This window comes from Pungitius pungitius, chromosome 2 (assembly GCF_949316345.1).
Source record: "Pungitius pungitius chromosome 2, fPunPun2.1, whole genome shotgun sequence".
NCBI lineage: Eukaryota > Metazoa > Chordata > Actinopteri > Perciformes > Gasterosteidae > Pungitius > Pungitius pungitius.
In genome coordinates, this window is record NC_084901.1 from 3,851,466 (window position 1) to 3,877,737 (window position 26,272).

The following is a 26,272-nucleotide window of genomic DNA, read 5'->3' on the forward strand; positions in this document are numbered from 1 at the left end:
CCCCCCCCCCCCCCCCCCCCCCCACACCACTCGCAGAATACAAACTAGATGCACTGGTGATTCTTTACAGGTGCAGAGGAAGTGTGACAACGGGCCTCTCCATCCAGGCAGCCGAAACACGACTTTTAGTTTTCAGGTGATTAAAGAAAACCAATGAAAATGTCACTTCCCCTGAAAAACACTTTTCTCTCTGCATTTGAAACCACAGCGTGTTCCATGATTCACATGCAAGATAAAAAAAAAAAAAAAAAAAAAAGCTCTTTAGCTTGGCCGGTCAAACATCACAACGTGTCTGCATGGCGCTGGTTTCGGATCCCAGCGCCGCCCCCCGTGGTCGGGGGGGGGCGGCGCTGGGATCCGCGTTCACAGGGACGAGCCACGAGAACAAACGCACTGTTCGGCAGCTGTGAGTCAAAAAGCAATTCATTATAAAGTCTTTGCTCTCGAGAGGGAAAATACGAAGAGGCACTTCAAGGCGAGAGGAACACACACACACACACACACACACACACACAATCAACTCGCTCCGAGTAGTGAATCCACAACAGCATGAAGAGCGGAAAACAGACAGAAGTGCAAATGCCTTCATGCATGAGAATGAGCGCACACGTGTGCGTGTTGTTTTGAGCTATACTTGTACTTATGATTAAACGCGAGATCCTCCGAGTATTGTAAAAACCGCGTGGAAAGGCCACGCTGAAGATCAGCTGATGGTTCCCGATGCGGCGTCGGGGGCGGCAAGAAGGGACGACGTGTTACATTGAACTTAAGAAACGACTCGCCACAAAGCTGTGTTCAACGGCTCATCATCAGCACGCCCATCGCGAATAGTTTCACCAGAAGCATTTCCTTTGGGGACCGAGCGGTAAAATGTGCTCACGCAGGATCAATCGTCTATGTAGCTACAACTGATATAACGAAAGGTCAAAGGTCAAAACAATGCAAGTTCATCAGTTCATCCAAACGTGTGATATGGAATTTAGGACCTGCAAACTCCCCTGCAGGGTTACCTTTTGATTTATTCCTTTTTTAGGCCGACACTTAACTGTTTTTTCTGCCTCCTAAGGTTCCTTTTTACTGGGTTTGTGGATGGGTTTCACAACCTCCATAAATATACCGCTTTATTTCCAGGACCCACCAACGTTAGCTGTCATTTCTGGCAGGGGGATGATATTCCAAAATGAAACGTCGCGGTGCCACAAATAAACGCTCAAAGGCCCGCGGTCCCACGCTCACCTGTTCCGAGTGGGTTTAGAGGATGCAGGGTTTAGAGGATGCAGGTTTGCTCACAGACGACGTTTCAGAAGTCACAGTTGAGCCAAACGGTGACAGCGCTACACAAAAAAACACATTTTGGAGTTCCTCCCACAATGCAATGCAACAACAATATTCAGTGGCTGCTCACTGCAGACACAAATATCAGACTAATTGTGTCTGGTTGGTGGTAAAAACAGCTCGACAAAACAAAACCTAACAAAAGGAAACTAATTAGTATCAAATTACTTTGTTCAAATAAAACAGACACATTTTGGCTTCTTGTGGACGGACTGCAAAGATTAGTATATATTGATCAGTATGTATTAACCAATTAGAAGCATGCATACGACTGCCTTACAAGACACTTTATATTTCATTATATACACGATTTTTGATCTCTTTGCTGATTCACATGATGGAGTTCATCTACAGGTGGGAGTAACCCCCATGTGACAGGATGCCTTCCTAAAATGCTGACTGCATGCAGGAGGAGGGGACGGCGTGTCTGCATGCCGGTAGGATAGTGACACGGGACGCTGCAGGGAAGGAAGCGTGTTGCGTGAGGACTGACTAACTGAAAAATTCAGCAGAGCAGATTGACATTACAAATGGACTAAAATTAACCAAATGTGTTTAAAGGCCTTCTCTCCCTCTCGGTTTCAAGTTTCTTAATTATTAAGACGTATACTTCATTTGTTCCTTGTTTTTGCGTAGCTGCATCTGACGCATGTAAACAAACGGATAGATCACAGACAAACACACTCTGACAAATAAAACTTCTAAAGTCTAACGCGGTGCCGCTTAGCGCTTTAATTAACAGATCCTTATTTGGCCGCCGCGTGGAAGGCATCAAATGGTCGTCGTGCCTGAGTTAACGGCTCTTTGTGATGCTGCGTCCCGCGGCCATTGTTCCAACGAGGACAAACGGAGCCGGAGACGAGAGCCGGGGAAGCTCGGCCTGCTACTGCAGGACGACGGCACGCTCCTGCAGATGTAAAAACTAGGGCCGGGACTCGGTTAAAAATATTAATCTAATTAATTAGAGGCTTTGTAATTAATTAATCAAAATTAATCGCATATATTATACGTACAAATATTTGACCTGAGAACAGTGAGAAGTCATTTTTTTCACATGGATTTTTATTCAACCAATTCCAGTGTAGCAATAGCATATTTAGAAATATAGTACTTTCAGAAATTCAGGTAGCCTATAGGTAAGTAGACCTTCTGTAAACTATGTTTTTTTAAGTAGACCAATACTTTCAAGTTCATTCAGAACATTGGTTATTTTTTCAGACGTGGTCTTAGTTACCCTGGTCCTTAAACCAGTCATCTGGTGCAGTGTGGGTTTGGTGTGGGTCCTTGTACGTCCACGCTAGCTGCTAATTGTTTTGCGTTGAGGTGATACTTGAGGCTCGATGTGAATTCCTTGTTGCACAGCTTGCACACAACCACGCTCTTATCGACGCTTCCATCCGTGTGTTTATTATAATAAAATGTCCCATTCACCAACCGACACGGTCTCGTCAGCTTCTTCGTTCATGTTCACTGTGGTTTGTTGTTGTCTGAAGTCATGGACGCTAGTTGGTGCTCCAGTATAATCGGTCCTCCGAAACTCATCCAGTGAGAAACGTTCCGCGGTGCAAAAGATAAGTGTAAAAATGCGTAAAAAATGTTTAATGTGTTATTTTTTGTGTAATTAATTAATCTTAATTCACATTGGAATTAATTAATCGTAATTAACGTGCTAAAGTCCCGGCCCTACTTCTAAAGTCTAACGCGGTGCCGCTTAGCGCTTTAATTGTTGACAGATCCTTATTTGGGCGGCGGCGCGCGCGCGGAACGCATCAAATGGTCGTCGTGCCTGAGCTAACGGCTCTTTGTGATGCTGCGTCCGGCGGCCATTGAAGAAGAAGAACGATGAAGAGTCGGGGGGAGGACGATGATTTCGTTTTACATCTTGGTGCGAGCTTTTGAAAAAGAGAAATAATAACACAGTCGTGAATAGTAATCCCTGCATTTAGTTCCCACTGTGTTAATGGAAAACCTGCAGCACTGCGAGTAATAACACCGACAGAACGACTCCCGTCACGTAAAACGGAAAAACACGTCTTTGAGGCAGAGGCGGAAAAGGAAGATTCATTTTGGGGCAGTTTACAAAAACAACCTCTGTTCCCTCCTTTAGTGCGTTTTTCTTTTTTTTAAGGCAAAAATAACCAAGTGTGCCTTTGTTTGTTCACACCTGCAGTTGCTTTTTTTTAATATTAAAATCGAAGCAAAAGGAAAAAAAGCGAGCTTAAACATTTTGACAAACTGCCTGTTAGATGCTTCGGTGTCTCGGTCAGCAAAGCTTTCCTGCACCAGTGCCCCCCCCCGGCCCCGCCCCCCCCCCAGGACCTTCATGACCTTACGTTTCCCTTCATTCATTTCTAACTTAACCTCCAATCAGACTTTAATAACAAAATTATAATAACAAAATTCTAAATATAAACAGCAAATTCCACAACCTGAAATAACACCGGATCCCTTAAAATACCATCGAGTTGTCGGTTGAAAAATGAAATCATCCGTTTCATTTGTGAATGTGAGCGTCTGCACGGATCGGTTTGGTTTGTGTCACTGAGCTGAAGTACGAGGGGAATTTGATTTTGACACAGAGGTGAAACCTGCTCATCGCAGTGAGTAAATTGCTTTATTTGTTTTGTTTCAAACATTCCGGTCGCTGCACGTTTCCGATGATGAAATACGTAGAAAATGGCACCATTTTTTTATTTTTATTAATGCAGCCAACCATTGGACTCTACCAAGGACAATCAATTAATTAAAAAACAAAAAAACACCACCACCATCCTTCATGTTTGCTTATTTTTATTTAGCAGATTTTCAATAGAATGCAGAGGTTCATTATGTGGAAACAAATTGATCTGCTGTGGCATACGGAGACAGAAAGACAGACTGCCATTATTAGAACGTAAACTTTACAGAGGAAGAAAGAGATGATGAAGTGCCAAATGATGGCATCGGGTTTTTTTTTTTTTTATTCTTTACTGGTCATAAGTGTGAATAAACGACAAAAAACATCTGCAACTTCCGTCACACAGATACACGTTGAAGACAAAAATAAACTCCTCCTTTTTTTTTTGTCTGTGTGGCATCACCTGCAGTATTTCTCCAAAATAAATCCATTTACACTTTTCAACATATGCTCACATTTACATGAAATTCATTAGGGAAGCATTGATTTGCAAACCTCAAGCGTCCCCCCCGCCACCCCCCCCCCCCCTCGCACCCCCCCCTGCACGAGCAGTCCCTTCCTCTACAGAAGTAGGCAGGGAATAATCACTCATTCACACAGGAAGTCCGCTGAAAAGGTCACATGACAGATAACACAGATTGGCAATAGTGCAGGCTGCTTGAGCTGGCAGTGGACCGTTAAGAATAAAATAATAAAAACAATTCTTCAATGATTAGGGATCCGTTTAGCAACTAGCATGCTTTAATGGGGAGGGGGGGGGGGAGGGGGGGGGTTGAAATTTCAAATAAAGAGGAAGATTGAGTCGATGCTTGTCGTTTTGTTTGTTTTTTTTTCCTTCTGTCCGATGCGCCGCCCTTTGGAATGGTTCTGATCGGGTCGGGTTTTTCCTTCTATGTTGTTGTTGTTGTTTTCCCCCCGTTTTCCTTTTCTTTAACGTCTGTAACCAAACTCGTCGGCGTCGTCTGCGCGGAAGTCTCCGTAGCGCCAGATGTTGAGCTGAGGGGGGGGGGGGGGGGGAGGGGGAGACGGAGACAGATTTTCATCGACCGCCGTGTCACAAATAATCACACGGGGAAAAAATGGGTTGTGAACAACCCCTCACATGAGAAATGGTCTGATGAAAATGAGTAGGAGGGAGAACAAAAGCCAAACAAACTCTGCTTTTACAGCCCTTCATCATCATCATCACCATCATCACCATTTAACCCAAACACCAGCCGCTCCATCATGCTCCTACATCTGCAAAGTTTGGGGAATGGTTTAAGTTATTTAAATGCGACGGTTCAGAGTCGTGTGTGATTTTTCTTCTTTCTTTTTTTTTTTGCTCCCAGAAGCCGGCGCGCTCAGCTGTGATTCATGGCTAATTAGCAACTGTGCTAATTGGAATTAGTTATTAGAAGGAATGAATGGAGCCATTTGTACATATTTTCCCCGTCTCTCACTCCACCACCTCTCACCTGCCTGCCCCCCCCCCGAAACCATGGTAGTTACCGTGATTAGAGCCAATCCCACCTCTGACTGGCTCATTGTCTGAGCGCGCCGCACAACCACGGGGTCGCTGAAGGAGCACGGCGAGAACTTTTACATGAGTGAAACCAAAATGGGATCTAAGTGCTCCTTATACAAGCCAAAGGGGGGGGGGGTCTTTACGCACGTTTAAAGTCCAAATATAGAAAAACAAATGTGTTCCGGCCTTCTTTCATCCGATGGGAGTCGGCGTCGCTCCGTGTTGACGGCGCCGACGGTCGAGGAGGAGGAGGCGTTTACTTTTTGTAATAAAACACAGATTGTACGGTGACATCCGTGTTCCTCCTCTATGGGCTCCGTTAGCAGCGACTCGTCATTGACTCGCCACCTTTCCTTGCTCCCTTTCTAACCCCACTTGCACACGCTTTTGAGCGCATCCTTTTACGGACGGGACGGCGAGGACTGGCCGCCGCCGCGCGTCGCTTCTTGAGCGAGAGAGACCGACAAAAGCAGCAGAGAGAAGAGACGCATCGCATCCCGCACAGAGAGGCCGACGAGGCGCGTTAGGACTGATCTGGGGACAGCGGGGAGGACGACGAGGAAGACGTTTTCGGGACGAAGAGACTTACCCGGGCGCTCTTGGCGGATTCTTGACTGTTCAGGTACTCCGTCACCTGGTGGGGAAAGAGAAGGGAGACGCTTTAGACCCTGAAGCTTCAGAGACGGCACACTCTTTTCACACAACAACGTGGATCTGAGACGATTCACACAGAAACGTCTTAAAATAACAAGAGCGTAGCTCGAGACGTGAGAAACACATTCATCAATAGTGACGGGTAAATGCATTTTTTTTTTTTTTTTAATGCGTAAAGTAATGTGTGCATCCTGCAGCGGGCGCAGAGACGATACGTGACACTCAGAGGAGGAGACGGGAGGACGAGCACATTGACCGCTTGAGCGAGAGCCGCCATTTAGCCCCATTGAATGAACCCGTGATGAGTCACAGGGCAAAAAGGAGGCAGGGGGAGGGAGAGGGGGAGATATCAGTGTAGCTGCCCCCCCCACCACCACCACAACCTTCACCATGTTTAACCCTGGACATCCACACCTTTCACACTGTGTCCGTCAAATGCTGGAAAGAAAGTGGGTCATTTGGGGATTCGACATTTAGCGCGCTGCATTTGGATTAGCGGAAAAAAAGGCAAATGGAAATAAAAAGCAGTAAAAGAATGTAATATGAATGAAAATAACACAGGGAGCAAAAACTCAACACAAGAGGAGGAGACAGAAACGATGAGTCATCGTGTTCTCGGGATGGATTCAATTGTGCACCATGTATTGTTGCTTATTATAGTAGCAGATGAGCTGGATTTCACACTACAAAGACACACACACACACACACACACGCCAGAACAGGACGCCAGATGTTAAAACTGTCAAGTGTGGATGGAGGGGGGTGCAGTTTAATTGCTTAGCTAGCTTGAGCACATGGGTTGATTTGATAGCTGCACACGGCACCACCAACACAACAGAAGCTGCAGCTGCATTGTGCAACCACTTTGTCTGAGGGAATGCACGTGCGACGCGCGGCTGCACAAAGCCTCCATCAAAGCCAACTAAAGGAGGGATCCGTTTCTGGAGGGAGTCGGGATGTGACATCCCCTCCCCCATATGGGAGACCTCGGGCCGACTGATACGGCCGGCGGTGCCATTTGGGCTTCGGAGGGGAGCGTCGTTCCATCGTGCTGCACGTAGGGCGGAGGAGGGCTTTCATATCCGCCAAAGTGCATCAAGCAATCATTTCAGAAATATGACTTCACTTTTTGCCCCAAACTCCACGAAGCCGAGAGTCGGCATCCAAAGGACTCCGTGAAAGACGGCGAGTCAAGAGCCCTCAGGCACAACGTGCACAGATGACTGCCAGCGCCGCTGTTCTGCCACCTTCGGCTGGGCGTCGCACAACAGACAGCCAATCAGTGTGCAGCTCAACACCGACGATGACGAGGAGGAGGAGGAGGAGGATTCTCAACAGCCCCCCGGATCCTTCTTTCACGGCTTCTCTATCGGCTCCAGCAGGGAGGCATAATGGCTCATTAAGGCGCGAAGAAGTAAAACTCATCAGGAGATGACGTGTGTGTGTGTGTGTGTGTGTGGGGGGGGGGGGTTGGGGGGGGGGGAAACGATTGGAGGATTGTCAGAAAAAAGGCCCGGCGAGGAAGAAGCGCAGAAGAAGATCATGTGTTGGTTTGGAGGAGAATATGAAACCACAGATACATATTCTCATCAATGGGGCTGAGGGGGAAAGGGGGGGGGGGGGGGGGGGGAGTGGGGGGGCTCGTTTGGAAGGGTTTTGGTGGGCAGAAGGCGGCGGGTGACGGCGTGCATGTCGGGATGACCCTACAGAGCTCCCATATGCCGGGCAGCTGCCACGCTTGGTGAGCACGCCGGCGTGGACACCCCCTTCAAAAACACGCGACTTCCCAACATGCAACACGACAAGTCAATTCGGCTAAACTTTAAGGGGGTGGGGGGGGGGAAAGAAAAAAGCCCACAACTGCTGCCCGGAGACCATCTCAACGCAAGGCAGGTGACTTTCTAGCTGCCGACTCGGCAAATCAAGTGCGAGTCTTTGAAGAAGGCGGGCAGGCAGGCGGGCAGGTGGCGCCGGTCTGGTGGCGCCGGTCTTGGCACCCGTCCGCCCCGGCTGTGAGTCTCCGTGCCTCCGAGGCGCCGCGTTCCCAAGTGGGTTGGGATCCGAGCAGCCGCTAACGTGGCAGCTCTCGGACAGGTTGCGCGCGTCTGGTGCGTAGGTGAGCTGCCTCTTATTAAAAAAATCTAAATAAAATAAAATAAAATGTTTTTCACACGAGAAGGAAATGAGAAGGAAATGAGACCAGGGTCCTCCTTCAAAAAAGATGAACAGGCGAGTGGAACAAATGAGGCTCGCCCTCTACGCACGTTGAGATCAAAAGCACGATCTCTCTCTCTTTCTTTATCTGGTTTGATTCTCTTCCTGCCGCCGGCGCCGCCTTTCGACCTCGGAGCGGCGCCGGCGGGGTCGAACAGAACTTTTCGTGTCGGCGGGGTTCAAGTCGGAGTGGACTGGACGTCTCCTCAGACGGCTCATTGTGGCAGAGGTTCGACAGTTGAAAGGATGAGAGACACAGGGAGAGAACCAGAACTACAAGGGAAAAAAAGTATTGTATTTTGTATTACTTGATGACCCCCCCCCCCTTCACCGTGTCTCGGATGGACAGATTAAATCCGCTCTGTGTGCTACTTCATGGAAACCAGCCTGGCATGTACAGCGTGTGTCATTGTCCTTATCTGGGGTACACTGGGAATACACCACGTTGCATGCTGGTCACCCCCCACCCCCCCATCAACCCCCCAGCATGGCTGTCGGAGGAGATCAGGCGCTTTGGTGGGAACGCGGCATGACAAGCCCACCAGCATGGGCTCGTGGAGTTAAGGACACACACACACACACACACACGTGCACACACAACAAATGCACAACCACCAACAGCAGATATGACAAAGAACACTTTCCGATGCTCTCCCGGGGGGCGCCGGGGAGAGGGGTCTTACGTAAACACTAATGCATCATAGAAGGATGTCGCGCTCGCTAGGACGTCTACGCAGGCTCGCCGCTCCCCTCCTGCAGAATCTCTCTCCTTCCTCCCTCCCTCCCTCCCTCCCTCCCCCTCCTTACGAGGTCACGGAGGTCGAGATAATAGAAGTTTGAGCGATGCGGCAGTCCTTTCCCGACAATACGGAGGCAGCGGACTACGTCACATGAGCCGGCTCCCTGTAGGCTGTGTGTGTGTGTGTGTGTGTGTGTGTGTGTGTGTGTGCCTCATCCCCTGCATGTGACTTCCTGTATGGATTCCCCACGTGCGGCGGCTGGAGATGTGACCACACCACTTCGTCTTTGTCTACACCCTCAACCCCCATTAACACAATTACTGTGCAGTGCCCCCGCCGCGCTGTTTAACCGCACCCGAGGGGGGGGGGGGGGGGGCACAGCCCGCGTGCACAGTTTGTGGAGAAAATATATATATTTTTAAAAACCCTGCATTGCAAGAGAGCCGCAACTCAAGGCTGCCCTTGTGGCCCCTCGAAGCGGCTCCAAAGCGCCCCCCCCCCCCCCCCCCCTCGAAAATCACACACACAGACCACAGCGGCAATGCGGCGACGAACGAGGGACGGAAGATAAAAAAAGAACGGAAAAGAAAAGCGCATTCCCCAGGGGCCTCCTGGGTAATTAAAGATTCCAGGACCCATCTGCAGCGTTCCCTCTTAAGAAGCCACCTCACAGCTGTCTTCTCCCCCCCCCGCCATCTTCCTTCTGCTGACACACGCGACTCTGTAACATTCTAATGAAGATCTTAAGCAGGTCTCTGCAAACATTTGTCTGAGGTGTTCTTGGAGGACTTTATCTCCACGTTCATCTCTTTTAAGTGATGGAAATGAGGCGCCGGTCAATACAGCAGCTTCACCTCTGCATTGATAGGAATCGCGCTGGCGAGGGAGAGTGTTTGTAATTGACTTGTAATTGGGGAACAGGAGATTATTAGCTTGTAGGGCTAATGAACTTTTTTTTTTTTTTAGGGGGGGAGGGGGGGGGGACACGCAGGTGGAAAAGCAGCGGGGAACAAAAGAAAGGAAAAAGGATAGCTACTGCAGGAACAATCAGGGGGGGGGAAATAACTCATTTATAGTGTACGTAGTTACCCGTGGAGCTCACCATCTTTAAGAAAAAGAGCCCACACACACACACACACACACACACACACACACACACACACACACACACACACACACACACACACACACACACACACACACACACACACACACACACACACACACACACACACACACACACACACACACACACACACACACACTCCGTACTGTGTGCCTTCACTTAAAATTATAAAAGAGTTCACAGGGCAGAACCGGCTGACGCAAGTTGCAAAATAATCGCAGATAACAGCATTTCTAAATCACGGCTCATTACGGGGCCAACGCCTGATCTGATCCGAGAGCCCCCCCCCCCTCCCTCTCTCTCTTTCCCCCTCTCTCTCTCTCTCCTCACTTTGATTCCTGGAGATTATGGTTCATCGTGACAGAATGCAAATTAGCACCTCGAGCTCAGTTTGGATGAAAAAGGCAGAGAAAAAAAAAAAGGACCGTATGAGGGATAAAAGTACAGCGAGCGGAAGGATGAAGGCGGACGGCGCTTCTAATGACTCGCCGCGTGCCAGCCTGGCGCCCGGCCATCCCCGGCAGCGGTTGGGGCGACGGTGCCAGGGCGGTTTGAGGACGACGGACTCGGGAGTGACCTTCAGTGCACAGATTACCACGTTCCAATCCCCCCCCCCCGGAATTAAGTGAAGAATGGAGGCGAAACTGAACATGGGGGGGGGGGACAAAAGTCCCTTTTTACCGGGAGGACGGAGCTCGGGATGAGCCGGCACGGATACCACACTGAAAACTGTGACAAGTTTCTATGAAAGAGGGGAAGCGCCGAGGAAGGGGGAGGGGGGGGGGGGGATCCAGAGGGGCAACAAAAGGTTGCATCGCGAGACATTTTTGGGGGCTTGGCCGCCTTGTAAGATAACGCTTCCCGTTGTCGCGGCAGCATCGGCTGCTGCGCTGCTCATGAATCTTTGAGCCAGAAATGTCAACTTCGATAAGGTTACAAAGCAACACGTAGCGGGCTACGGAGCGCAGTCAAACACTGATTTTCAATTAAATTACTTTTCAGATTCTTTTATTAGTTTAAAAGAAATGTAAAAATAGTCCAAAAAAGTTCTGCCCCACATCAAGCGCAAACGCCGGAGATGCAGCTGTTGAATACTGAAGAGAAAACCATTTGATCCAACAAAGCCCAGAGCGTGCAGTCTATAAAGGCCATTAGTCCTACGGGCTGAGAGGTTTAAATCGTTGTGCTCCCGTCTATAGGCTCCGCCGCCCAGAGGCTGCATTACGGCTGCTGGCGACTCTTCGGAGGTCAGGTGTCGATACGGCGATGCTGTGGGCGCTCTATTGAGCGGCCGCGGCGGGGGCGCCAAGTGCTTTTATCGGCGAGGTACAAGAATGAGTTATTAAGTGTCCGTGTAAGAGCGGAAGAGCGTCTTCACGAATGTTTTCTTTTTCCACCACCGCTTAATCTCTATTGGTGTATATTTTGATGATCTCATACGTTGATCCATTCCTGTGTGGAGTTTTCCAATAAATACACACGACGAGGTTCTTTATGCAAGTGAAAATGTGTAGATGTGATCTGTGAATTTTCAATTCAGAATGAGATTTCTACTGTGTGTATAAAAATAAATTGCACCTGCTGCTATTTCATCAACTGACACCAGTGTTTTTTTTGGTTTTTTAGAAAAACGCTGATGCAAATATTGATCCATACGCCGCATTTTGATTGCACTGCGAGGGACTGTATAACAAGAAGCAGGTGGAAGGAAATAAGTCCTATTTGGAGAAAAGGGAAAACAAAATTGCCTTTTTTTTAACACATAACAAAAGTAGGGCTGAGAAAGCAGTGGAACAGAAACCGAAAACACAAATGTCTCCAAACTGTGTTTGCTCAGGTGGACGAGACACGAATTCGAATGATCTCACCCCTAAGCGCTGAATAGTGAACCGTGACTGCTCAGTCTACAGCCCCAGCGAGACCATGCACTTGCAAAAACAAAGTGAGACAAATGTAAAAATAACCTAATTATCATAAAAAAAGGTCAAAAGGGCCGTCCAAAGGTCAACTAAAGGCTGAATCTTTTCACTCACCATCTTCTGCAGGTGCTTCTCCTTGCGGACCTCCACCATGACCAGGCCTTCCTTGACCAGGCCGAGGCCGGCGTCGTCCTTGGTGTCGCCGAACTGTATTGTGACGTGTGGGCAGGTGGCCCCCGAGTACTCCACGTTCATCAGGCACTGGCTGTTCTGGATGTCCCGCACGATGCAGTCCACCACGTCGGCGCGAGCGTCCTCCTAAAAGGAGCAGAGGGGCGGGGAGGGGGGGGGGGGGTAGACAGGGAAATGGGGCAGAAATGGATGTTAGGAGTGAGCCGTGAAAGGAGAAGATTAGAGAGATGGAGGAGAGGGTGAGGGAGGTGAGGGGGAAAGAAGGTGAAAGGGCTAATTAGTATATTATCACCAATGGCTCCAAAACAGATAAGCGCGCACACACACACACACACACACACACACACACAGATAAAAACATGCTACATATGCATGAACCCAACAGTGAGATCGGATTTCTGTCAGGTGGAAGTAAGTGGAGTTTGGTTTGATTCTCAGCCTTCCTTCTTCCTTCTCATCCTTCACTTAGTTACTGTCTCCTATCCCTAACCTTCTTCAGCGTGGAAGGCCTGGCATTTGATTGAACAGAAGGTGGCGAAGGACGGTGGCGCGGCTGCGACGCAACACTGACTCCACGTCCTCCACAAAACTGGTCGAAAGCGAGAAAATAACACACAAAAAAACAAAACAAAAAAAAAAACAGAAGAGCCGCATGTTCAGAAGCAGGATGACACTTAAAAACTAAAATCAGTCCCTGGCCATCATCCATTCCTCCGCTACACCATCTATCTCTTTGCTTCCCATCTTTCTCGCCCTGGTCTTGTCTCCATGGCAACCCCCTTCAAGTTGGTCGCCCTTGGGTATCTGTGTGCGCGTGTGTCTGGTGTTAGGTGTGTGTGTGGCGAGCGTGTGCATGCAGGGAAGCTTGTTGGAGGCACAAAAACCGAGGGCCTATTTCGCGCGGCCACCCCCCCCCCGGGTCGACTCGTCACAGGACAGAACAAGTGTACTTTGACACTCATGCACGGGCAATACAAAATGAATGAGGGCCTTTTAGTGACCCTCCACCGTATACGCAGAACCGCCCATTCAAATTATACACAGATTTTTAAAATATTGTATAATATATAAAATGAGAAATATATATATAAATATATTTCCTTTTACAAGCCAACAAATCGATTACTGGAGGGAATGACTTAATATATAATCACGCATCTAATAATCGGATCAAGCATGAATAAAATAACATGGGCTCCGACGCATGGGCTCCGACGCATGGGCTCCGACGCATGGGCTCCGACGCATGGACTGGGCATTTGTTTGAATTCCTTCAGCTGAACGTCTTTGCATTCTTGGCATACACACGTCTTTCGATAATTAGCTGATGGGACCGAGTGAAAACGCCGCGCTGCGTCCCAGTTTCAGTCAGCTGGGAGTTCCCCACATCTGTAATTAAACTTCAATAAATAGGGAAAACACTTTGCTCGGGCAGAAGTACTGTCTGCAGTCACTCATCCTGAAGAAAACACCCTTATTGCGCCTCACACTTGATTCAGGTAAGGCGCCGTCCCCCCCCGACGGCGTTCGCCATTTCTTTTGAAGATATCGTCGCTAAATGGAACGTTTTAGGTAGAGATGCGGTATGATCTCGTCCCACTGGCGGGCTTTCGGGCGTTAAGGAAATAAAAGTCTGTTTAAGACAGACTATGAAGTCACAAAAACCCGCGAAGACAGACGCCTTTTGTGCAGCGGGGCGTCGGGGCAGACGGCAACATTTCCCACGAACAAAGCATGAGAGGAAACCCCTGAGAAAACAGGAAGTAAAATAACGGGGAAAAAAAAGGTTAGACAGATGCAGAGTGACAGAGATGGAGAGGTGTAAGGTGGATGCCAGCTTGCAACATGTGGCAAAGCTTTGTGCGCGAGTGTGTGTGTCTGGAGGCTACAGAGTCTAGGTGATGCCCTTGTTCCCCTGGGCTGGACCAGCAGATGGGCCACTTCATCCCTCAGTATACACTGACTCATGAGGCAGGTGTCAGCATGCATGCATGCACGTCCAGCTCTCTCTCTCTCACACACACACACACACACACACACACACACACACACACACACACACACACACACACACACACACACACACACACACACACACACACACACACACACACACACACACACACACACACACACACACACACACACACACACACACAACTTACGTCCTGAGGGACCTGGATGTAGGCGAAGGCGTGCTCGGTGGCCTGTGCCGGCAGGGTCCTGATGCCGAAGGCAGGGGGCATGGCGGCCAGACGGGTGGACGGCACAACTTCTCTCTGGGGGGGGGGGGGGGGGGGGTGGAAATTCGAGAGTCAGTATGGAATACTTGAACAGTTCACCTCTGTCTCTCTCTTACGTTACAGGGTGCATCTTTTCTTAAAATGAACCCCATCGGTCCTCCCAGTTTCCCTCGATTCCGAATCAATTCGGAAACCGGCAAGTCACTGTAACAATGACAGTTTACAACTGTGAATGACGGACAGATGCCGTTTTGTTGCATCCTTGTATATGTCACCTTACCAATCATTTCACAGCTGTTCCTTCAGCCCCCTTTTCACTAAGCCCCATCTGCTGCGGAGCTCGGCTACAAGCGGAGAGAGTGAAGACGCCAATGGATGTCAAGTCGCTAGTCAGACGCGTCTGATTAGAAAAACACTTCAATCTGGCGAACCTACAAACAAATTAAAAATGCAATTTCTCTTTGCATATGGATATGATTACACTTTAACTAGAATTTAAGAAACCAAAGAAGAACAGCGAGTCATATTTGGTTTAAACGCGCATTTGATGAATTCATCCTGTTTTTATCTGGCACCAACAACATGAAAAGAGCATTAGTCAAAATGGACTCATCGCTGCGCCGGTGCTCAAAGGCCCGGCGAGCAATTTGGATATTCAGCGGCCCGCTGCGATCTCAGCCCGCTCGCTTGCACATCGCGATACACTGAAAGTAAGCGCTTCATACCACTCGTACGGAGCATAAATAAACAACCGGGCAGGCGCGAGAGCACCGGCCAATCCCCAATCACCGCCGGGCTTCCAGGAGCCAGATACGGCCGTTGGAAACGGGAAGTTAATTTAATGACCCCCCATCTCTGAGGTTAATGTGTTCATTGGACTGCACAGTCTAGCCGGAACGCCTTGAACGCGCGTTATGGATCACGACCTTAAGATGAATCAAACGCCGCGCCGTCAAGACTCAAAGGAGAAGAGAGCTCGCCTGCGCTAACGAGCACATAATGAATCAAGGCGGCGGGCCCGCACCTGCCGACAGGTGGCCGTGTATTTCACACCGCTTCAGGAGGCGTGGAATCAAGGCCGCGGTGACTCAACCGGCGCGCACCCCCCCCCCCCCCCACCCGGAGGGGGCGACCTCGGAGAATCACACCGTGAGCAAAAACGCCAGGACGCATCGCGTCTGCCAGCCATCGACCTCGAGCTGTCCACTACACAAACCCCCCCCCCGCAGCCCCCCTCCACTCCACTCCGGGGTCAGTCGCACACTGCGCCGCTCCACTGCATCATGGGAGAAATCCCCGGGGGGCCCGAGGGCAGGCTGCATTAGCCACTTGGTGATGCAAGCATGTGTGCGCTAAAGAAACAAATAAAACACACGCTCTCGCCGGGCATACGGCGCCTCCGTCATCAGTGGAAAAAAAGATAAATGGAAGCGGGGGAGGTCTGCTTTTTGTTATTGTTCTGAAAAGGCAATAAATAAATAACTCCCCACCCGGCCGCACGCTTTGCTTCAGTCGCACACAATGGACGGGACGACTAATAGGCCTGCATCGCATTGGTCCTGCTGTAAAGACGGTTGCTCTGGACGTGGAGATGAGCAAACAAACGGGTGTCTGAATAGACGCGAGAAATAGAAAGGAAATCCCGCTTCGGGCCGCGGTTTATTTATTCATCTGTTTTTCGTTATTTCTTCTCATTGTGAGCCCCAAAAACTACAGGACTCTGCTTTCAAGACCAGCACGCCAACATTCACAGTTACTCACATTGCCGTAGTCAATGTAGAAGACATGAACCCTTGCTGGGGACTCGACTTTCTCCACTCTGGCTCTGTACCTGCAGGAGGGAGAGAGAGGGGGGGGGGGGGCAGAGGGGGGTGGAGCAGAGGGAAACAGACGTAGACAGAGGGCACAAGAGGAAAAGGAGATGAGTAAATGATTCCGTGCTTATTTCCCCGGGGAGAAGGTGTTGGAGGATCTGTCTGTTGTGATTGGGGGGGGGGGGGGGGGGAGCAGGCCGGGGGAGTGAGAGGGGACAGAAGGGATCCATCGGGGCATGGCGGCGAAGGGGGGGGGGGGGGGGCGGGGGGAAATTGCACAGAGGCCTCTTTGCAATAAAGCACAGAAATTCAGAGCCACTCTTATCTTTTTTTCTTCTTTTTTTCGCCCTGTAGCAAATAACTCCGGTGCATTAGTGGTAATCACAAACACCTCAGAGTTTGATTATTCCCACACAGTTGGCCGAGGAAATAAACTGGACGCGCCCCGTCCAGGAGGACTGTGTCCTCCTCCTCCTCCTCCCCCGACTCCAGCGCGGCGAGAGAGGAGACCAAAGACAAAACCCATTGAAAGTACCGAGGACGGCGAGGGAAAAGGCAAACAATCGGGGACGAGAGAACAAAGTCAAAAGCAAATAAGTGATTAACAGGAAGACATGAAAAAAAAGAGCAGTGAGCGAGCTCTAAGAGGACTTGAAAGGGGCCGAGTTTTTTTTTTTTTTTTTTAATTAGCGCCCCCCAAAAAAAAAAAAAAAAAAAAAAAAAAACGAGCCGACTTTCCACGAGCATCACAGAACAAAACAAAAGAACGACGCAAACGTGAACACAATTAGCTCGCTGGTAAGAAAAGGAAAGAACTCAAAGGCGGGCTGGTTGCTGTTGTGATGTCGCAATTTAGGAGGACAGCTTCCAAACAGATGGCCCGCTCCAAAAAGCTCTTTCTCTTGCGTCGTCGTCGGGACAAAAGGAGCGACTTTAGTTGTCGTCTCCCCTCAAAGACCTGCAGAGGAAGGCGGGAGGGAACGAGCTCAACTCACGCGCTCTCGGATCGCTGTGACTTTTATCCGACCCCCTGACCATCTGTAAACTTTACAGACATCCGGTGAGGAGAGGTGTGTGTGTGTGTGTGTGTGTGTGACAGCTACTGTCAGGCGACTGAAAGGCTGATTCCGAAAGGCCAAAAGAGATGCAGAGAGCTAATTGCGCCCCGTGGGTGTCTGTTGGTCAGCGCATCGCAGGCGCCCAAAATCAAAATGTCAGGTCAGCGGCGAGCGGCGCGGCTCGGGAGGCCCGAGGAGGCCGGCTCACCATTCGCCGTCGGCAAACGTGGCGATGCAGATGTCCCCTCGGCGCGGCGCGTAGGCGCCTTCCAGGGGCGGCTGGGCGGCGATCTCTGCCCTCATGGTCTCCATCAGGTTCTCCAGCTGGGCCCCTGAGAGAGAGAGAGAGAGAGACATGGGGGGACATGAGACAAAACATCAAGTCAACGGCGGTCCGGGGGGGGTTCTTAACGTTTCGGAACAGAGGATTTTTTTTAATTCCGTCGTACTTTGGCAATGACGCGTTTGCCAGTGTTATCATTTTGCTCCCAACAGAGGGGGAAGTTGAACAGTGTCAAACAGAAGTTTCATTATAAATATATACAATTCTCTCGGGCGCGGCGGTGCAAGCTCGCTGCTTGGATTCGGCGGCGGTGACGGGAATCGGCTCAAAAAGGCAGAGAAGAAACGCCCTCGATCCCGCGGAGCTCCTTAACACATTTCAGAAAAAAAAAAAAAAATCACTAAAACGCAGGCTGTCGATGACTTTATTGCATGCTGCACAGTGGTTTCTTATGAAACCCCTCGGTTCCAGTTACAGTAAAAAACTAATGATTAGTACAAATCCATTCCAGTAGAGCATTCAGCTTCTCGTACTAAAGTGATACTTAAGGAGGGTTACTCTTACAAAACCTCAGCTCTAAACCAACGAAGAGACCAACTGAGCTTTAAGTCGGTCTCATGAAGCCCGAGCAAAGAGAAACAGCCGCTAACCCGTTAGCACGTGCGGGCTAAGCCTGATGGCGGCGTGCGGCTTGTGCAGCGACTGCTCAATGGACCACAGAGGCTCATCGCATCGATGTCTTCATCCCGTCGGAGATGGCTGTAAGCAACGATCAGACTTAAAAACCCGGGGGTTTGGCCACTCGGGGGCCGATTGTGGAGCACGTGAAATCACTTCCTGGTGTTTGTGTGATACGCAGAGCATATTTGTTGGTGTATGGAGTGTATTGTGCCTTTGAAAGCGTGTGTGTGTGTGTGTGTGTGAGAAGCAATTGCAGCCGGTAGTTTAGGGGAAAAAGGCCCCCGTGAAATGTGATGGGGTACTTTTAGAGGCCATTTCCACTGATCTGCCACCTGGAGGAGGCTTTTTTGAGAAGCCATGGTCATCATCAGTAATGGAGCGCTTTTTTTTTTTTAAAACACTCATATTCACACAATGAGAAGGTAGACGGGGGCAAAAATAAAAAACAGGCACACAGTCCAGTGAAAGCTGTCTGCAGTAAGCGCATTTAATACACCTCAAGTCCTCTAGACTCCAGGCCAAAAGGTTTCCACAGGAGAAACACAGCAAGTGATACAACAGGGTTTCCTACAGTGTTTCCGATCAGTTTTATTTTTTATCTCTGAATGCGAAAGAATCCACAGAAAATGCGGTTTACAACGTGGGGCAAGAAACAAACACGTTATTTTCCACAGCTAAAGTGCGGAATATTTGTAGAAGCAAAAAGCAGTGAAACGCTGTGCTCTCACACGCAGTCTGTCCCCTCACTGTCAGTCAGGGCTGATGCTCTGAGCTGAAAGAAACTAAAACTAAGACTTTTCAAGCTGCAGATTTGTTTGAATACAAGACGGGAGGAATGTCACTACTGGCCATGTGGGTGGAAACTTGGGTTACGTCGGCTATTCCCTGATCTCCTGTGGGAGCGAGACTTTCCCCACGCACCTGGTTTGTTGTGCACGTAAATGCACTGTGTGTGTGTGTGTGTGTGTGTGTGTGTGTGTGTGTGTGTGAGAGAAACTAGGAAACGCTGCTCACCATTCATACTACTGTACTATCGCACCACACCTCTGAACACACGCCGTTCCTTACTGCCGAGGCGGCTTGTCAATTCCGCTATTGGGAAGAAAAAAAAAAGGAGAAGATGGAAATAGCGACGGCGTTGATCCGAGCCGGAGCCCCGGCGAGCAGCTGCGGGACCGCCGACCTCCAAGGAGCAGGAGGGCATTCTGGAGCGTGAAGGGAAAAGCTGGCAAGAGGGGCGGGGGGGTGTCCCGACACCTCATCGCCCCCCCCCGCTACGCCAACTGCTGATGAATGCAGTGAAGGGAACAAGGGCGTAAAAGCGCACACACACACACACACACACACACACGGAGGTGGTGGAGTTACATCATCTCGATGCAGACTTACTGGAGTTGCATTGGGCTGCAGCCGTCACAGCCAGCCACCTCCTTGATTTATTAATCTAATTAAAAAATGTAAAAAAGTTTGTGTGCACCTTCCTTCTTTCCTTCCTCCCTACTCAGCGTGCGGATTTGCACGCACTGACTAATATATTTATTTAAATTCCTGGGCCATGTTCCATTTGGGGGAGCGCAGAGAGCTGAATAGATGACACTCGGGGAGAGGGTTTCTACCTGTATAATATATACACCAGGTTATATACATTATATGTAAACACCCACGCATACAGGAAGCCTTAATGAGAGGGCCCTCTAGGCCCGACCTGATTAAAAATGCTTTGTTTGGAAGTTATATTTGATTTAAACAACCCGCATCGCGCTCAGAGGCCCGTCTGGCTGATGATGATGATGATCCGACATGAGTCTGACGAGGTGCGTTTGATTTAGCACGCAGGGCGTGCCGCGCGCTTCCTCCGCCCGGGATTCTCTGACAAAAAAAGTGCACACTGGCATTCGGGATTATGAATTGACCCGGAAAAAACACATCACCCATGTTGGGGGAGAGCGGTTCCACATAAATATAAACACAAAAGACACAAATCACACAACGGTGGCCATAATAAAAGCCAACGCTCCGCATGCTGCAGGTGGGCACAGAGAGCGAACCCGACACCCCTCGGGGACACCCCCGAAACGGACGCGAGTGCGGCATTGCGGAGGCCCCCCCCCCCCCCGCTCGACGTTGGCATGGAGACGTGCAGCAGGGGCGAACCTTGTGGCGCCCGGGTGCCCGTTTCGTGTTGGAGGGGAGAGCCAGAGCGGAGGGAAAAAAAAGGCAGCTCATCTCTTTATTCCCTCTGTTGTTTTCTCCTTCCTCGTCCTGTAATTTGTTTATACGCCATTATGGCTGCAGCTGTTTGTAAATCATATATAATTACATTGTGAGTGCCCGGTACGGCGTGAGAGAGCGATTAGGCTAAAAAAAAAGGAGAAAACAATGGAGAAGAAGGAGAGAGGGAGAGGAAGAGAGGCCGTTTCACTGGTTGCTTATGATCAGATTTGATTACATTGTGGCACACGGTGTGTGAGCACAGACAAGGGGGGGGGGGGGGCAGAAAGGCGATGAAACCAGTGAATCATGTGCCCTTTTGATACGCGTCCCAAGGCCGTGCTGGATTCTATTAAGCTGTTTACCGACGGCATCGAGCCACAGAAGGGGAAATGATCGCAATACGTCGGAGGCCAGGAGAGCGGCGGCTGCTTCTGGAAGCTTCCGCCCTCGCCGGCTTATCACAGCGAGAGGAAGGAGGAGTCCTGCCTAGAGGGGGGGGGGAGGGGGGGGGGGGGGGGGGGGGCGATCTCGAGTGATGCCCCTTGTGGTTGGTCAACAATGGGCTATTCTATGCGCTTTAAAAAAAAAAAGATTCCCCCGCCCCTCCCCCCCCCCCTCCACCGCTTGACTAATGCTGCTCCACTCTCCACTGGAGAGTGATATAGATTATATCTCATGTGATACACACACACCCTCCCCCCCCTCCCCCCCCAAGCCCACCACCAATTACCCTGTGCCATTCTACCCTTCCCGGCAGTCTGGAGCCCTTTTACAGCAAATTACTGTAATTGGAAAAACCGTCGCTGAGAATCCAAACAGAGGCGGCATCTGCGGCTCTCCTTTTTGCGGCGGGCTCCGCTCGCTGCCACCTGCCACGAGCCTCATTGACCGCCCGCTAATGCCCCGTTCTGATTGTGAGGAGCCCGATTGTATTCATAAGATACATCGGGAGGAAGAGAGGGGGGGAAACCACACTCTGAGCCCGTAAGTGGATCGCCGCTGAGGGAAAAGGGCCATTTAAGCCATTGGGCTTTGGGTAATAAGAGCCAGAAGTCGACATCAATGCAAATCACGCGTGCGGCGATGTTGGAGAACAAGGACGACGGAGGCGACGCAAATCAGAGCGGCCAAAAAACGGTGTCTGCTGCAACAGCTTCAACCGCCATTCCCCCGCTTTCTTTTTCTTCTTCTTCTTCTTCTTTGAAATGCCACTGCAACGAGGCCTTGTGCCGCTTTCAACGGAAACAAACCAATCCTTTATATTAAAAAAAAAAAAAAGGCAAACGAGTAAAGATGCAGGCGCCACAAAGTCAACCAATAGATCAAAAGGAAACATTGACTCCTGACCAGCAGCTTCAGCCTGGAGATGAGCGCAGTACATCGAGACAGATGAACGACAACTACGTTCCACGAGGCCATTAGACTATTGATGGATTGGTTGCTTAGTCTTTCATATCACAATTTGTAGGATTCTTTGTTTTAATTAACTGTTCACTCTTGTGATTGAGAATACAATTCTCTCTTTTTTTAAATGCTCTAAATGCTCTTCTCACTTGCAAAAGGAAGATATTTCTTTCCTTCCTTGTGCACCCTTGTTTTTTTTTATTAAGCTCTATTGTAAAAAGTAATGATCACTTGGCTGCCTTGACATGACATCCAATTAGCGGGCCACTCACCCGAACCAATATGAAATGCTACACTAATTCTTACTGTCCTCTTATGGAAATAGAAACGGTAAATAGAGAAACCGTTGCCCTGGCAACTCGCAGCCACTTATTACAGGGGTTCCACGTGAAGAGGAAGATGCCGCGAAGATGTCGAGAAAATGAGCCGATAAAAAAAAAAAATGTCACCGCTAAGGAATCAATAAAGATTGAAACGTAACCGTAATGAAATTGCACTCGCAAAGACTGAAAAGGGCCGGGGTTTGAAGTGCAGCCAGGAGAGAGAGAGAGAGAGAGAGAGAGAGAGAGCAGCTCCCCGGCATCATTAGGTGATGAACAGCTGCTGTGTGTAAAAGGTAGAAGTGTGAATAATGTGGACGGAGTGGCACCTGGTTGAGGGGGAACGATCCCACTCATTACCAGTCTGCGAGGGTGCCAGGAAGCAAGCACCCAACTGGATGCACCGCCAGCAGCCCGGGTTGGACGTGTGTGTTTTTTTTTTTACGGTCGGGGGCCGATAAAGAGTGACCACGTGACGCGCCTCGTCGGCCATGACGGTAGAGGCAAAGCGAATACTTCTGCTTACTTTTTGCTTTAATTAAAAAAAAAGTCATAATAAAATGGCGGATGGTGGCAACCCATTAGGTCTTCAGGGCTTTTAAAAAAAATAAATATATATATATATAATTATGCTGACTCATCAAAGCATCAATCCTGTGCAGCACAGAGTCACTGATCCCCGCCTCGGGCCCGGAGTGGCCTCCGTCTCCCAGTGTCCAAGGTCACACAGATCTATGGTGGTCCGCCCCCTCCGACAGTAATTACACGTCGCCTCCAGAGAGACCGCAACAAGCGCAGGGAAAATAGGGGGAGAGAGAGAGAGAGAGAGAGAGAGAGAGAGAGAGAGAGAGAGAGAGAGAGAGAGAGAGAGAGAGAGAGAGAGAGAGAGAGAGAGAGAGAGAGAGAGAGAGAGAGAGAGAGAGAGAGAGAGAGAGAGAGAGAGAGAGAGAGAGAGAGAGAGGGGGGGGGGGGAAGCGTTTACCGGCAATGTGCACGGGGAGGAAAGTGAGACAAAGAGATAAAATGCGTACAGCCAGAGATAAAGACCCTCAAAATAAACCGAGGATTAAAGAGCGCAATCCCTCAAGCTTCTCAGTGACTAGCAGAAAAAAAAAAAAATACATTCCTAATGTGAAATTAATCACTTATCAAGCTCGGGTAAAGATAGCCATATGTGTGTGTGTGTGTGTGTGTGTGTGTGGGGGGGGGGGGGGGGGGTTGGATCAACATTTAACAGGTTTTTACTTTTATTACCGTCGTATTTGTTGCTCACGGATGTACGTCTCCACTCACTGTGTGATATTCACAAAAACTCCCATGATGCACCACCGCCCTCCTCAAACCGCGTGTGCCTCTGTCAACCTCAAGGTCATCTCGCGTCGCTCTTCTGTGCAGACACCTGACCCCGCGGTCTACTAGTAACGCGTCTTCAGAGCGTCCCTTTGTCGCGTTTTAAACACACGCCCCTCATTTCACACGGCGGCATTTAAGCTACCCAGAATGCATTTAGCCGACCCATCTCATCCCGTCTCGGCCGGCTCAGTGAGCCCGAGAAGGTGGATTTGTGGTCGTTGGTTGGTCATCGCAGCCGAACGCTCCATGGAGGATGCATTTTTTACCACGCTAAACTGCAGCGATGGTCACAGGGCGGCTCACAAAAGAAACACATCCGTTGGCGGGTTAATTGGTCTCGACGAAGGGAGGCTGCAGAGCCTGATCAGATTTACGTAAAGACTACATTTCACACGGTGTGGAACATGAAGCCCACTTTGAGCAGTGCGCGTTGTTGTAATCAGCCGCCGTCGCACCAATGAAAGTCAGGCGCTGCTTTCACGCGAATGAGAGTATATAAATTCCTTCACTTCAGATATTCAGGGGAAAAGGGAAGATGGAAAGGGAGCGGGGGGGGGGGCGTAGAACATGTAATGATATTGCAAAGCACTCAGCTTGTATGATTGTACAGGGCCTAACACTTTGATGTGCTCTTCAAGGCGTTGGTATGACTTAATGTAGCTTTGAGGAAGCGTCAGCGAAAATGAAAGAGGCCAGGGAGGAAAAATAGATGGAGGGAGGCGGGTGAGGAGGAAAACAACGTGATGTGGAGGGCGATGAGGAGAAGGAGGCAGGGGTGAGGCCTGGTCAGGTTGCCTCCCCTGCTGAGAATAACACTTTTTTTTTAACTAGCATGTAAGCCCTCTTGGTAGAAGAAGACCAATTAAAGGGGGGAGGAAAATAAATTAAAAAAGGCTCCAGCATTGCTGGATCATCTAAAAAAAAATCAAGCCTTTATACGAGAAGATATTAAATAACTCACCGCTCTCCTGTCAAAATACACTGAGACCAGCAGTATAGGAACATGCAGCTTGTGTACAATTTATCTACAATCTAGGACAACACTTGAGCTGCTCACAGCAAATACATAAAGGGACGTGTGGATAAGAGACAAGCTAAGGGAGTCTTTTAAAAACCTTGGATTCCATGACCTTCGTTCCCCGCCGATGCTGAAGGCCCTGATGGCCTCCTTCCAGTGAGAACACCCTGCTCCTAACCTGGTCTGAAGGCCACACTCCTCTGGAATGGCCAGAGGAGTGTGGGAAGGCTTTCGATTCCACTCGTGGCGACGAGATGAAGAGCAGATTGTTTGTGCACGACATCTGGAAAAAGAACCATGGAGGAGGCCAAACAGCTTTCAACGCTGGTGCGGGGGGGGGAGGCTGGATTATTATGCTGTGATTGATAATTAGGCTCAGATTGGCAGTAAATGAAGGCAAATTAATTAATTACAGCAGTGAGGAAAAGTAAGAGGTGGCCAAAGTCGATTTCCACGGACTCGCTGACAGTCGAGTGCCAGTGGAGCCAGATGTGCGGGGCCGGCTGCGAGCGAGGGGAGGGGAGGGCCTCGGCGTCCCGTCCCGCGCCGCTCCCCCCCCCTGCACACGCGGCGCTGGCACGCGATGAAGGGAAGCCGACCGGCGGCGCTTGGCTTCCGATCGGCTCCAGCTCGGCTTCGATTGATTAAGTCGTGGAATCCAAGGACAGATTGGTTGAAGTCCGAAATACTTCTTTAAGGATCAAAAGCAAAGCCACCAAACGTTGGTTTTATGGCTTTAACCACTTTGCTGTGAGTGTGGACTGTGTGGACCTTGAGATACTGACTGCGGAGACAATAATAGCCAAGGCGTTGCTTAGCTACGGGTTGCCGTGGACAACTTGCTGACAAGAAACTGCTGCAATCACGCACTTGTACTTAAACACACACTTTGTGTTTTTTTTTGATGGCCTATTAAGTTTACCACCTCAAAGACGGGCCGTTACACACAACAGAATAGAAAAGAGGGAGGGGGGGGGGGGGGGGGGGGGGGGGGGCATTATGTGTGCATTCATTCATGTACACACACACACACACACCACTTCTCAGCGGGAGCAGCCATGTAAGAATACTAAGGATTGTTAGTTTTCCCATCTTCAATCTTGTCCTCTCCTTGCCTCCCCCAGTCATCGGAGACAAGAGGGGGTGGTGTGATTTATGCCCGTCATTCGGTGGTAATAAACCAGCACGCCGTCCCTTTGCGACGGAAGGAGAGAGCCGAGTGTCGCGTGCGGGGCGGTGGGACGTGGGTGTGACGCGACGCGTTTAACCCACCAAGTTCAACTTTTGCCAACTCCCATTTTTTTTTTTTTTTTTAAATGACACAAATTTGGTCTTTGAGTCGTCGAGGGACATACCTGTCTCCACGTCCTGGGTGTAGAAGTGCAGGGTGTCGCAGATTTCGGTGACGTAGACGGGTTTGTAGTTGGCCACTCGTTCCTTGGCCTCTTTCACGTGCACCACCTCCTCCACGGGCTTCTCCTCGTAGTTGGACCAGATCTACAGCAACAGACAGGGGCGA

At 49.8% G+C, this 26,272-nt stretch overlaps 1 protein-coding gene across 1 annotated transcript; it reads right to left on the reverse strand.

Moving 5' to 3' along the window:
* Nucleotides 1-4,134: 4,134 nt before the first annotated feature.
* LOC134107873 (staphylococcal nuclease domain-containing protein 1-like) lies at nucleotides 4,135-26,272 on the reverse strand. The gene is made up of 7 exons (XM_062559945.1): nucleotides 26,109-26,272; nucleotides 17,689-17,812; nucleotides 16,370-16,439; nucleotides 14,531-14,644; nucleotides 12,288-12,491; nucleotides 6,109-6,153; nucleotides 4,135-5,008 (listed from the first exon to the last, which is right to left on the reverse strand). Exons 2-7 carry the CDS (start codon nucleotides 17,790-17,792, stop codon nucleotides 4,943-4,945), a joined length of 603 nt encoding a protein of 200 aa, XP_062415929.1. The 5' UTR covers nucleotides 17,793-17,812; nucleotides 26,109-26,272; the 3' UTR covers nucleotides 4,135-4,942.

Bases quoted from the DNA above. Each gene is read 5' to 3' on its own strand.
- LOC134107873 (XM_062559945.1), bottom strand. From the start codon at position 17,792: ATGGAGACCATGAGGGCAGAGATCGCCGCCCAGCCGCCCCTGGAAGGC. The intron at 6,154-12,287 runs GTGAGTGAAAAG...TTTCCCCACCAG, and splicing joins AGAAGCACCTGCAGAAGATG to GTGACGGAGTACCTGAACAG. The intron at 5,009-6,108 runs GTAAGTCTCTTC...CCCCCCCCTCAG, and splicing joins AATCCGCCAAGAGCGCCCGG to CTCAACATCTGGCGCTACGG.